This window comes from Sus scrofa, chromosome 7 (genome assembly GCF_000003025.6).
Source record: "Sus scrofa isolate TJ Tabasco breed Duroc chromosome 7, Sscrofa11.1, whole genome shotgun sequence".
Taxonomy (NCBI): Eukaryota; Metazoa; Chordata; class Mammalia; order Artiodactyla; family Suidae; genus Sus; species Sus scrofa.
Window position 1 is genome coordinate 111,821,641 of NC_010449.5, and position 14,138 is coordinate 111,835,778.

General features: G+C 49.0%; 1 protein-coding gene across 6 annotated transcripts in view; it reads left to right on the forward strand.

The window, feature by feature from the left end:
* Positions 1-14,138, forward strand: part of TDP1 (tyrosyl-DNA phosphodiesterase 1) — an 86,169-nt gene that overhangs the window by 54,547 nt on the left and 17,484 nt on the right. For 5 of the 6 annotated variants that reach the window (XM_005666389.3, XM_003128683.4, XM_013978376.2 and 2 more), the window contains one exon: positions 10,826-10,928. The exons of the other annotated variant lie outside the window; for it this stretch is intronic. In XM_005666389.3, the coding sequence (XP_005666446.1) occupies positions 10,826-10,928 (103 nt within the window). The remainder of the gene's footprint in view (positions 1-10,825; positions 10,929-14,138) is intronic. 6 annotated transcript variants of the gene reach the window in all.

Consider the following 14,138-nt stretch of genomic DNA (forward strand, 5'->3'; position numbering starts at 1 on the left):
ACCAGTGGTTTCGCGTTGGGTTTCTAGAGTTCTGGAAACCACATTCAGAGCCCGCCGTCATGCTTTAAATGTTTCCTTTGAACAAAGGACTCCCCAGGCTAAAAAGAAAAAGAAAAATTTGTATTACAGTAGATAATCTCCCCGAGTCTAACAAAATTTCAGATGTCTGTTAAAAAGTACTAATACTCTCCAAATGTCACCTTTGCGTTGTGCTTTACAATTTCCTAAGCACTTTCACCTCGATTATATTACTCATTCTTCTTTATAAGCCAGTATAGTGACCAGAAGGTGTTAAATCCGTATTATAAATGAAGAAATTGGTGCTCAAAGGATGTCACCCCAGAGTGACAGCTGACCAAAACCAAGGCTGAAATCTTATGAATCTGTTGTTCTTTTCAAGTTCTTGCTTTGCCTCTCCACCGTAGATGGACCAAAATAATGGAACGTTTCAGTAGAAAACGAAATAAACAGTTCTGAGTTGTCACAGTGGTTACTATTAAATACATACTGAAGTTCTTTGATAGGGTGTTCTGAATACAAATTTTGACCTGAAATTCAAAAAGCAACTTTTGATCCGCTTGATGGTATTTTGTGTCATTTTGGATTCCGGATGCTGATGTGATGGCTTCGAAAGCCCGTGTAATTCGATTTGTGGGATCAGAGATAGATGGATTCTTTTGAAGGCTAGGTTGACCTCTGGGCTGGGCTATGCCATGGAATGAAAGCTAGCCTTCCAAGTCCAGAGTAGAAAGGGGGTCATAATATGCCTGTGAATGCGGAACAAAGTGAGGTTGCAGGTGGATTCTCAGCCTATTTAGTGATCTGTCAGAATTGTTACTTGCTAAAGCCCACAACCAGGTATCTTAGCTCTTTATCATGCTGTCTCTGCCCTTGCCCCTCTGTGGGAAAACATGGGTCATAATCATTTTCCTTTTCATTTTCCTGCTGATGTGTCTTTGTTCATACATTGTATCTATAAATCAGATACCAGCCCCCCCAAACACAGCTGATAGTGATGTGTCCTTTTGGTACTTAATCTCACAAGATTGTTGGATGTCTGCAGAATTGGTTTAGTTGTAAGCATGCTTTCCAGTTCCTGGCCCTTTATGACTCATACCTATATTGAAAATTAGGGGACATATATCTGTATCAAGGAGACTGACATCCTTTACAAGATAAAACTCACCGTATCTCTGCCTCGGGGTCTTGGGGTAGGATTATTAAGTCAGTGAAGCAATCTGGTGAGTAATTTTTGGACCCATCTACCACCATAACCTTCTAGGCTTAAGAGGCCTGAATGGACCTGCCTTCTGGAGAATTCCATTGCTTGGTGCTTCACACCAGACGGAAAGACCAGAGTCACCCTCCCATAAACTTAGACAGGTATTGATGATGGTAATGGGTGGACTCTATTGGTTATCGCATATGTGCCTGGGACTTCACACACCTGACATGCTGTAATCTGCACGTGACTTTTATGAAGCACGTGGTTGCCATCTTTACAGACATGGAACTTGACGATCAGCAGTGTTAGCCCTAATCGTGTCTGGTTTTTGTTGTGTTTTGTTTTGATGCTTTTTAGGGCTGCACTTGCAGCATATGGAGGTTCCCAGGCTCGGGGGTTGGATCAGGGCTATAGCTGCCTTCCTACACCACAGCCACAGCAACTCAGATCCGAGCCACATCTGCGACCTACCCTGCAACTCACAGCCAGGGGTCAAACCCACAACCTCATGGTTCCTGGTCAGATTCGTTTCCACTGCGCCACAAGGGGAACTCCAAGCCCTAATTGTGTTTGAAGTTGTACGAGCTCAGATTCTGCTTTTACGACCCTACTGCGCCTCTCCTCCTTAATAGTCAACAATTAGAGTTTTCCCAGAGATTTGGAAGGTTTTAATTCTCTATCCACAATGAACAAAGTAGTCTTGATAAGTTGTATCTTTTAAGCCTTTGTGTATTGGTCTCTTTTCTTGAATTAATTCGAAGTCTCTTACCTGCCTAACATCTGCAGGATTCAGGGCTGGGAGACATCTGTGGGCTGGAATAACCATAAACTGCTTCTTGAAAGAGCTGGAGTTTTGGGGGGAAAGGGTTCGGTTCTCTGCAGGAGTGGGTCGAGTGGAAGGCATCATAGACCCAGAAATGAGGTTTGCCATGATGGGAGGCAGTCAGTCAGCTGAGTTAAGGGTAGAGGAATCATGAAAAGGCATGCTGTGAAATAACATTGAATAGCAAAACTTGGGTCAGACTCTGGAGGTCCCTATGTACCAAGCTGTACCTTCATTTAATGTGCTTAAGGAGAAAGGGTGTGTCATTACCTAGAGAGCTCCTGGAGGAAGGCGTAGCATGAGAAACCAGAGACAGGACAGTCCTTTTAGATCTAAAGTCTAGGGTGGGAAGGACTGGACTGGGGAAATCTTACTGGCAATAGAAAGAGGATGATGGTTCCTATTGTGGCTCAGTGGGTTAAGAACCCAACTAGTACCCATGAGGATGTGGGTTTGATCCCTGGCCTCACTCAGTGGGTTAAGAATCCGGTGTTGCCACAAGCTGCGGCATAGGTCACAGGTGCGGCTCGAATCCGTGTGGCTGTGACTGTGGTGTAGACTGGCAGCTGCTGCTCTGATTCAGCCCTTGGCCTGGGAACTTCCATATGCCACAGGTGTGGCCATAAAAACAAAAGGGAGGGAGGGAGGGAACAGGAAAAAGAAAAAAAAAAAGAATGGTACAAGGGGTGAAAATGCTTGATAACTGACGTAGTTGCCTGTAGAGCCGATGAGTCCCAAATGTCTGCAGTCGCTGGGACTGGACAGAAGAGGCTTGTGAGGAAAGCAGGTTTTCGGAGGGAAGGCATGCTGATGGTTTCCAGTTTGGGGAGTGCTGGGCTCAGGGTGACAGTGTGACATCCCAGTGGAGAAATCCAGTGGTTGACATGCCTGTCTGGAGATGTGATGAGCGAGCAAAGCTGGCCGTGTCGGAGAGTCAGGGTGTTGAGGTGGTGGTTGCAGTGTGCAGGTGGAAGAGCCCTGGGGGAAGAGAAGCAGCAGGTGGCCAAGGGCAGAGCATCAGGGTGGACAGAGCAGTGGATGTGAGAGAAGCAGGGTCGGAGAGCTGAGAGAGAACCAGAAGAGTAGAGTGGAGAGAAAGCCGAGGAAGACAGAGCCAGAGGCGGCGGCGGAAACCAAGGCGGCGCAGCGGAGAGGTCTGGACAGCTGCTCGGCCACGGCACCCGGGACAGGGGGGACCAGGTCCTTCTGCGTTCCAGAGGCCCTCTTGTGTATTGCTGGGTGTTTACAGCATCCCTGGCCTCTAGAAAAGTGTCCCCAGATATTGCCAAATGTCCCCCAAGGGTACCTTCACCTCCAGTTGAGAACCACTGATCCAGAAGAATAAGGAATAGAAAAATCCCACAGGGCTTGGCACTTAAGAATATTGCTGGAATGGAAGTCAGACAGCAGAGGGTTCGAGAGGGAGGGAAGCTGCTTGTCCCTTGGCTTTAGTGTGACAAGAGCCAGTGTAGACTCTGATCCTCAGAAGTGTAAGACCAAAGATTTCTATTGATAGCGGTCGTATTTTTTTTTAACTGGGGAGACAACACACTACAATACACCAATAAGACCGTTTAAGTCTAAATTAGGAAAATAAAACAAGGCAGGGTGACAGGATGACCGAGGGCATGGCTGGGTAGGATGCAGGGTGTAGGGGGCAGGAAGTACCCATGACATGGTGACGTTTGATCCCAGACCTGAAGCAGGAGACAGTCAACGTGGCTGGAACACTTGCAGAAGCCTTAAGGCGGCCAAAAGCATGGTGCGTGCAAGCAGCCAGGGCAGCCTGGGAGGGAGTGAGAGGAGCCAGCAAGAGGAAGAGGCAGAGGAGTGGGAGGACGGGAAGGGAGCTCAGAGAGGTGGCAGGGCTTTGCTGGGTTAGGTAGAGGGTGCTGTAGAGTTTGGACTTTTATCCTGAGGGCAAAGAGAAATCACCAGTGTCAGAAAATTGCCAGACCAGGGTTCCCATCGTGGCTCAGTGGTTAACGAATCTAACTAAAAACGATGGGGTTGTGGGTTCGATTCCTGGCCTTGCTCAGTGGGTTGAGGATCTGGCGTTGCCATGAGCTGTGGTGTAGGTCGCAGATGCAGATCAGATCCCGCATTGCTGTGGTGTGGGCTGGCAGCCGCAGCTCCAATTGGACCCCTGGCCTGGGAACCTCCATATGCTGCAGGTGCAGCCCTAGAAAAGACAAATAAATAAATAAGAAAATTACCAGGAGTTCCCTTTGTGGCGCAGTGGTTAATGAATCCGACTGGGAACCATGAGATTGCGGGTTCGATCCCTGCCCTTGCTCAGTGGGTTAACGATCCGGCATTGCCATGAGCTGTGGTGTAGGTTGCAGACGCGGCTCGGATCCCACGTTGCTGTGGCTCTGGCGTAGGCCGGTGGCTACAGCTCCGATTCAACCCCTAGCCTGGGAACCTCCATATGCCACGGGATCGGCCCAAGAAATAGCAAAAAAAAAAAAAAAAAAAGAAAGAAAAAAGAAAATTACCAAACCTTGTTCAAAAATCATTTTGTTTTGGCTGCACCCACAGCATGTAGAGATACCCAGGCCAAGGACTGAACCTGTGCCACATCAGCAACCCGAGCCGCTTCAGTCACACCTTGGATCCTTAATCTGCTGCGCCACAAGAGAACTCCAGATATGTGTTGCTTTAAGCCATTTCATTTGTTAGAGGAGCAGCAGGAAACTCATGCATAACACTGTGTATCGGTTAAAAAGACAACATCATTTTTAAATGGATGCTTCACAGGATTAAGAAACATAGATGTCTGGTGGAGTTCCCGTCGTGGCGCAGTGGTTAACGAATCCGACTAGGAACCATGAGGTTGCGGGTTCGGTCCCTGCCCTTACTCAGTGGGTTAACGATCCGGCGTTGCCGTGAGCTGTGGTGTAGGTTGCAGACGCGGCTCGGATCCCGCGTTGCTGTGGCTCTGGCGTAGGCCGGTGGCTACAGCTCCGATTCGACCCCTAGTCTGGGAACCTCCATATGCCACAGGAGCGGCCCAAGAAATAGCAACAACAATAACAAAAAAAAAAAAAAAGAGAAACATAGATGTCTGGGAAATGTGGTTAAACTACTGAACACTGCTAGTCATCAAAGAAAGAAAATTTTAATGAGATATATTTTGCTGACGAGATTGGCAAACATTTTCATAGATTGTATCCACTCAGTGTACTTGAGGATCCAAGAAAGAAAAAAAAAAACCTCTTACAGTGTTGGTGATAGTCTACATAGGAGAGCTGTTTTAAAGGGAAATTTGACAGAATCCGTCAAACGTAAAGATTGTACCCTTGTGTATACCTGTATACAACACTCATCCTTTGCAGTGAGAATACTTTTCCATGATTCTTGCAAAAGTGTTTTTCAGTACATAAAAGGAAACAGGGCCCAAGCACAATACAGGAAAACCTACAGCAGATGCAGAATGGAAGGTGATTCAGTGTGTGTGTGTGTGAGAGAGAGAGAGAGAGAATATATGCACGCACACTTGTGTATGTGACAAGCAGGCGATTGTGGAGTTTGAGGACGGGGTGACAGCAGCTTGAGCTCAAGTTGGTCATTTTCCCTCCTCCTCACCCAGCTGCGCAGTCTCCATCCTCTCTCGCAACCACTGTCAGCATTCTGTTTATCGCATCTGTCTATGAAAGCATCTGCTCCCCCACCCCCGCCCTCCAGGGTATGTGGCTAAAAGCTCCGTCTCTCAGTCTGGGCAGCTACTGCCAGTATCAGATAATGAAGAAGAAAGAAATGTCGAATCAGTGGATACCTTTCCCAAAGCAGCAGCTCCCGTGCTCAGGCCAGGGCTGGAGGTGGCAGGTGATGCTGCTGTCACCAGATGTGAGGCTTTTAGATGCTCGTAGCAGAGTTGGTCTGAGAGCTCTTTTGTGGTGCCCCTCTTTCTTGCACAGCTGTTTCCGCAGTGCATCCTCGTGGATTTTATCTTCGAGGTTGGAGCATGTAGGTGGAGGGATTGTTCTAGTTAGATGTGAGTGTGGGCGTCCCTAGTCATTGTGGATTATTGTCTGGAAAGCGGTTTGGGCTTCCTTTTAGAGACAAGAAGCTACAGCCTGGGAGGAAGAGCGTATGCCTTCTGGTGTCTCTGGGGCAGAATCCTCTCTCCTGATGCGGGGTCCAGGGATCTGTTCTCAACAGTGGCCGTCCTTCCTTCTCCATGTCCCTTCCATGGCATTTCTGTGCTTTGTTGAGCCTTCTTTTAGGAATTCTGTTATGTGTTACTGGTTTAAATTTACTTTTTTTTTTTTTTTTGCTTTTAGGGCCACACCCACTGCATATGGAAGTTCCCAGGCTAGGGGTCGAATGGAAGCTGCAGCTGCCAGCCTACACCACAGCTACAGCAATGCCAGATGTGAGCTGCATCTGTGACCTACACCACAGCTCATGGCAACACCAGATCCCTAACCCACTGAGCCAAGGCCAGGGATGGAACCCACATCCTCATGGTTACTAGTCAGGTTCGTTATTGCTGAGCCACAACGGGAACTCCCTAAATTTACTCTTAAAGCTTTACACTGTGGGACCAAACTCCCATGGTGTGGGCTGAGATGAGGTCTCTAATCCAGCCACGCTCTGCAAGCTGAGGCAGAGAATTGAGCAGAGCTGAGCTCCTGATCATTAAGGGACCCATAAACTGCTCAGTTGAATAACTGATCATTGGCCAGCTTAGCTGGTGGCTCGGGAACCAAGCATCCCATCCTGTGGTGGCTTCGTAATGTGCCGGTTTGCCTAGGCTGAACCACGTTTTGCAGAATCCTTTCTCTTACGTGTTTCTGGCTAGGATGGGCCCCAAAGGATTAGGAGGGTGGATATGAAGCTGCAGTCATTGCTATCACCTTGGGCCACTCACCTTGTCGGCCTGAGGCAGCAGCTGGCCCTGCATCTGCTGCATCCTCCCCTGGGTCCTGCTGCAGCTCCTCTAACCCTGGGCCCCGCCAGGTGCATTCATTTAGCTCTGCGGTGAAGGTGAAGGGTGAGGGGAACAGCTCAGGCCAGCAGGAGACAAGAGACGTGAAAGATCGGGGCAGAGGGGCAACACAGTGGACCTGGGCTCGAGGGACAGCAGCGGCCACAGTGAGAAGCCAGGTCAGGCAGTGGACATAGGTCCTGAATGGAGAAGACGAGAAGCTAGAACTCCTCTGGCATTTCAGGAGCAGAAGAGCTTGTCGTAAGCAGCGCTGGGGTATTGCTGTACCTCCAGAAGAACACCTGTGCCTCTGCCAGACACTGGCCGGTGCCCGTTCATACACTCAGCAGGTGGATGAGAGTCTGGAATCATATACCCTGTGTCCCAGCTGCCCCGGGTACCAGTGGTCCAAAGTGTATTCAGAGTGTAAAGAATTCATTATTATTATTATTATTATTATTATTATTATTATTATTATTGTCTTTTTAGGACCACACCTGAAGCATGGAGGTTCCCAGGCTAGGGGTCGAATTGGAGCTGTAGCCACTGGCCTTTGCCAGAGGCACAGCAATGCTGGATCCAAGCGGCATCTGCGACCTACCCCACAGCTCATGGCAATGCTGGATCCTTAACCCACTGAGCCAGGCCAGGGATCAAACCCACAACCTCATGATTCCTAGTTGGCTTCTTTTCCACTGCACTGCGACGGGAACTCCAGAGTATAAAGAATTATTAAAGATGCTATTTCAAGGAATAGGGATTTATCACCTAGACAGCCTGGGAGACACTTGTAGTCTCTCATTAGTCACCACTGAGTTTAAGACTCCCGGTGCTTAGAGTACTGGGAGAAGCCGAATACAGAGGAGGGGTTGGAGGAAACCAGAATAGGCGTCCTCAGGGCTCCGTGGATCTTTATCTCAGAAAGGGGAAGAAAGACTAGTGAGGAAAGAGGGAGCAGAAGCCTTCCAGAAGGTGCCTCTGGCCTGTGACGTTATGCCAAGGAGTTGAGGGTGTTACCAGGAGGCGATAACCTAGAAAGCTGGAAAACAATTCACAGGAAGTTGGCTTCTGCCTCACACCCACCTGTTGGCTTTGCCGTTAAACCCATCTCTGCCAAGGAGGTGGCTTTATGTTCTCACAGGTGAATCAAAGCAGGCTGGCATCTTGGACTTTTAAGAAAACTGTTTGCTAGAGTCACAATATCCCTTTGTTGTCAGCTTCCCACTTGCTCTGCATTTTATGTCTTTGTGACACATCACAGATGGTGATGTTCATGATTCCGGCCCTGGGGCATCAAAAGCCCCCCGTCCTCCGCCGTCCTCCGCGTGGCCCATGGAAGAAGGAGGGAGGTCTGTAAATACAGTGATTTTCTGAAGTTACCGCCTAATGGCTTTCGGAGTTTCCTTAGCTCTGGTTTCTCTGTCCTCCTGTCTGTCCCCATAGACCCCTGGGCAGAGGCTGTTCTCGTCGCCTCATTGATGTCTGTTCCTCCTTGACCCCAGTTCCTGCAACAGCAGTTCCAGCCCCCGGTTCAGGGGAGTACTTGATGCCCCAGCAAGTGAATCTTGAACCTGTCATCCAGGAAGTCAGGCTTTACGGGTCTGAATAGCTAAAGTTTTACTCTGCATTCTTAAAGTAAAATGGGCATTAGGTGAGCCTAACTGAGAAAAAAATGTTTCCAGTGTGTTTGCATTAATTAATGGATGAGAGCTCTTGGCCTGATTGCTGCTGAAAGAGTTTCTAACGATGCCTCAGAGCTTTTTCATCCCTGCTCCCAAGTGCCCTGCTGGCGTCCTTGGCACCTCCCATCTGGTCCAGTCTGGGCCTCCCCCCCCCCCCCCCCGCCGTCTCCTGTGAGGTTTCGCCACATCCACAACTCTGTGTCCACATAGAACATAATTCTAAAGGCACTCCTCCTTTCTGAATACACATCCCAATCTAGTGCCCTTGGAGCTGTCCTTCTTTTTTTTTTTTTTTTTTTTTTTTTGCTTTCTAGGGCCACACCCATGGCACATAGTTCCCAGGCTAGAGGTTGAAACAGAACTGTAGCCACTGGTTTAAGCCACAGCCACAGCAACACAGATTTGAGCCACATCTGCGACCTACACCACAGCTCACGGCATCACAGGATCCCCGACCCCCTGAGCAAGGCCAGGGCTCAAACCCGCATCCTCATGGCTACTAGTCGGATTCATGTGCCACGAAGGGAACTCCCGAAGGAGCTGTCCTTTTTTGATTGAGAGTAGAAATTAGCACTCCCTGGCCAAAAACAAAGGCAGAAAAGGCAATTGAAGCTTAAGATATTACTCTGTAAGATTGTATTGGCATAGTTTTTATTTTATTTATCTTTATGGCCATACCCAGGGCACATGAAAGTTCTTGGGCCAGGGACTGAATCCAGGCCACAACTATGACCTGCGCTGCAGCTGTGGCAACACTGGATCCTTTAACCCACTGCGCTGCGCGGGGGATTGATCTCGTACCCAAGCTGCTGCAGTCAGATTCTTAACTCACCATGCCACAGTGAAAACCCCAACATTTTTTTTTAATTAAAGCATAATTGGTATATCATGTTATTAATTTCAGGTGCACAACATAGTAATTTAATATTTTTATAGGTTATACTCCATTTATAGTCATTATACAATATTGGCCATATATCCTGTGCCGTGCCAAATATCCTTGTAGCCTGTTTATTTTATATGTAATAGTTTGTACCTCTCAATCCCCTGCTCCTGTCTGGCCCCTTCCCCTCCCCACTGTAACTACTAGTTTGTTCTCTGTATCTGTTTCTATTTTGTTATATTTAGGCATTTATTTTTTAGATTACATGTATAAGTGATAACAAAACAATGTTTTTCTGTCTGACTTCATAAGCATAGTATCTTCCAGGTCCATCCAAGTTGTTGCAAATAACAAAATTTTGTTTTTATGGCTCAGCAGTATTCCACTGTATATATATGTACACAATGCCTTCTTTATCCATTCATTCGTGATGGACAGAGGTTGCTTCCATATCTCAGCTATTGTAAGTAATACTGCTAGGAACATGGAGGTACATGGATCTTTTCAAATTAGTGTTTTCATTTTCTTTGGATATATACCCAGGAGTGGGATGACTGGATCATGTGGTAGTTCTGTTTCTAGGAGTTTGGATTGGGTTGGGTTTGGTTTGGGATTTTTTGGCTATGCCCATGGCATGCGGAAGTTCCTGGGCCAGGGGTTGAACCCTCGCCACAGCAGTGACAACACCGGATCCTTAACCTACAGAGCCACAGGGGAGCTATTTCCAGTTTTTTCAGGAGCTTCCATACTGTTGTCCATAACGGCTACCTCACTTTGCATTCCCATCCGCGGTGTACCAGGATTCCCTGTTCGCCCCGTCTCAGCCAACACGTCATTTGTGGTCTTTCTGACATAGCCATTGCCAGGGGTGGGGCGCAATCTCACTGTGGTTTCAATGTGCCTTTCCTTGACACAGTTTTTTCTTCAGTGTTCACTGTATACACAACAAAAACAAATGTCCTGACTGTGGCTGCAGGAGGATTGTGAAAAAGGTTTGGGGGGGTGGGGATACCTTTCAAAGGAAGGATTAATGACTTTAATAGCTGCCCTCGGGAAGATGCGGCTGAGGGTGATGCTGTCTCTAATTGGAACGGGACACATCCTGAGGACACAGCTGCACAGCAGGGTTTACGCTCCATTTCCAAAAACTGCACAGCTCGGCCAGAAGCTGAATGAACGCGATCACGGCCCTCCAGTGGGGACCAGCCCTCTTGCAGCTGTGGATGTTTGCCCCGTGCTGAGACGCCTCACTGAGTCGACCCTGTCCTTGTCCCCACAGTGCCAATCTGTCCAAGGCCGCCTGGGGAGCGTTAGAGAAAAACGGCAGCCAGCTGATGATCCGCTCCTACGAGCTCGGCGTCCTTTTCCTCCCAGCGGCCTTTGTAAGTGCGCGCTTGAAAATGACTGGTTGGTCACGAGTGAAACGAATGGTGGGGGGGGGGGCATTGTCCTCTTCCTTTAGTCTCAATGACCCAGCCGAGGCCGGGAGGTCCCAGAGCTTGCATGGTCCCTGGAGCACGTGCTCCCACCCACAGGCTCCAGCCAGTGAGTTTATTCAGTGCTCACTCTTCTGGGTGCGGTGCTCTTGGAGCTGTGTCCCTGATTAGAGATCGAAGATATTGCTTTGGGTAAAGCTCCTAAGTCTTTCAATAAAGGGTGCGAACCAGCCAGGGTTTCCTTCAAGGTGGTAAGTGGCGAGTCAGCCCAGCGCAAGACTTGTTCTGGGTTGGGGTGACCGGCGAATGCCTTCGGAAGCAGGAGGGCTCGGGGGGCGTCAGAGGATGCTGATGGTTCTCCGTCAGGGGAAGGAGCCAGAAGGAGCCCTGGTTGGGGGAAGGGCCTGAGCACAAGCTGGGAGGCAGGGACACTCACGGCACTGCTAGAGACGGAGTCCAGGGGGTCGCAGAGGACATGTTCTCAGACTCACTGGTGAGCCCCCCAGAAGGGCACCATGATAGAAGCTGTGCGTGTGTCCCTCAGTGTCCATCTGAGCCCCCGGCTTTGGAACAGCACTTAGTTTCTGCAGCTGTGCCCCCAACAAAGTGGCTGGTATTTGTGTAGGGACTGGGTGGTACCAGCCTTGTATTTCTCTCTTGGCCCAGAGAGGGATTCAGTCTATAAGGGGGACCCAGGCCCCGCGACCCTCCCCCTTCACCCTGCTCTGAGCTCACGCTCGTTGGTGGATGCAGTCAGAACTCCCACACCATGTGACGCCTCATGCTTTTTTTTTTCTTCCTCTGCCACGTGCTATAGTTGAGTTTGTGGCAAACACACATGATGCAGCCCCATGGTAAACCACTCAGACTGGACCAGAAGACTCAGCCAGGGGAGTGCTGTGTGCTTGTCCTGAGGCTTAAATCCAGGCCCGGCGACACGGGGCCTTAGTCTCATAGCGAGCTCAGAGCAGCCTCCCACTTAACCCGAAGGGGCCTCCTCACGTGCCCTGTCGAAGAGCTGCCTCCTCCCTGTCTCCTCCCCTCGCCACTCTGTCCATCCTTTTCTCCATCTCAGAGGATTTCACTCCCAAGCAGGCCTCCCCCGAGGGCAGTTCCTAAGAGTCTAGCACTTTCCTTCCTCTCCTAGAGCTGAGCAGCAGATCCTAACGCTGCTGACAGGTGAAGCTTTCCAGCTCCACGGTGCCGCCAGCAGGTGGTTTCCATAGACAGATGTGACCTCCCTAAGGTGCCACCGCTGAGTGGGGTCCAGCCCTCAAACCTGTCTCTAAAGGACCCTCCCTGGATCTTTCAGCTGGATCACAGGGAAGCAGTAAGTTCACAGCACTAGAGTCATAACACTCGGTCATTTGGTGGGATTTAGTGGGATTTAGTGGCTGTAGCTTTGAACTGAGGCTGGAATTACCTCCCAATAATAACTTCAGTAATGGAGTAGATTCCGTGTCACTCTTGTCAGCATTTGCAAGCTTGTAGTCATTTCACACTGTTCTGACCTGATCCCTCGTCGTGAGGATGACAGGAAAGAAGTAAACTGCCCTCCAGGCCCTCCCACCTCTTCTAAGCTATGAATTTTTCCCTCTGATACTGTTTCTAAGTGTACTTTAGAACTCAGGAACCCCAGATTGACTCTAGACTAGATGCTGGTGTTTATACTTTTTTTAAAATGATTTTTATTTTTTCTATTTTATTTGGTTTATAGTGTTCTGTCAGTTTTCCACTGTACAGCAAAGCGAGCTAGTCTCTCTCTCTCTCTCTCTCTCACACACACACACACACACACACATATCCTTTTTCCCACATTATCCTCCATCATGTTCCATCACAAGCGACTAGATATAGTTCCCTGTGCTATACAGCAGGATCTCATTGCTTAGCCCCTCCAAATGCAATAGTTTGCGTCTATTAACCGGAGACACCCAGTCCATCCCACTCCCACTCCCTCCCCCTCCCCCTTGGCAACCACAAGTCTGTTCTCCAAGTCCATGCGTTTCTTTTCTGTAAAAGGTTCATTCGTGCTGTATATTAGATTCCAGATATAAGTGATATCATATAGTATTTGTCTTTCTCTGACTTACCTCACTTAGTATGAGAGGCTCTAGTTCCATCCATGTTGCTGCAAGTGGCATTATTTTGTTCTTTTTTATGGCTGAGTAGTATTCCATATCTTCTTAATCCATTCATCTGTCGATGGACGTTTAGGTTATTTCCACGTCTTGGCTGTTGTGAATAGTGCTGCCGTGAACATACGGGCGCCTGTGTCTTTTTCAAGGAAAGTTTTGTCCGGATATGTGCCCAGGAGTAGGATTGCTGGGTCACATGGTAGTTCTGTATTTAGTTTTCTGAGGCACCTCCATACTGTTTTTCATAGTGGTTGTACTAATTGACATTCCCACCAACAGTGTGGGAGGGTTGATGTTTATACTTTTGGAATAAGAAAAATATTCTAGGTAAAATAGAGATTTAGTGGTTTATAAAGACCATCAGGTAAGAATATAAAAATATGGACTCCCCCCATCCTGTGCTGTACCGGTAGATTCAAGAGCGAGGCCCCCGGCAGAGTGACCACGTGATTGACATACTAAGGTGGCGGCTGCTCCAGCAGTCCATTCCTTGATGGGTCTCAACAGACGGAGCCCAGAACACTGCTCCACAGCCGGCTTCCCCCATAGACTAACAAGGACCCACGCGCTGCTACTGCCTTGTCATCAGACTTTTCCCATGTAGACGGATTGTCGTGTCCTTCAACGAATCACACATGACTTGGGCAAAGGGCTGCAAAGAAGGCTGTGGACCGTACACAGGTCTTCATCTTGCCTCACAAGGGGCGGAGTCACGTTGAGCAAGAAGGTCCCGGACAGGCAGTCATCACCTTGCTTGAGAGACGTCCCAGGTGCCGCCTGGGCACTCAGATGTACGAAGGAAGCCCCTGGCCTGAGTGAGCAGGACCCAGAGCCCTCAGGGCGGGTATCCAGGTTCTTTTAGGTGTATGTTATGGAAGCCACCTTGAGCTGACATAGGCCCACAGAAGGAGGGGGTCGTGACATCGAAAGAAGGGAGAAGGGTGGGATGGGGCTGCCCGCTCTGGGGCCTGGGCGGCCAACGGCCTCCCTGGGCTGTGATTCCACCCCTGGGCTGTGA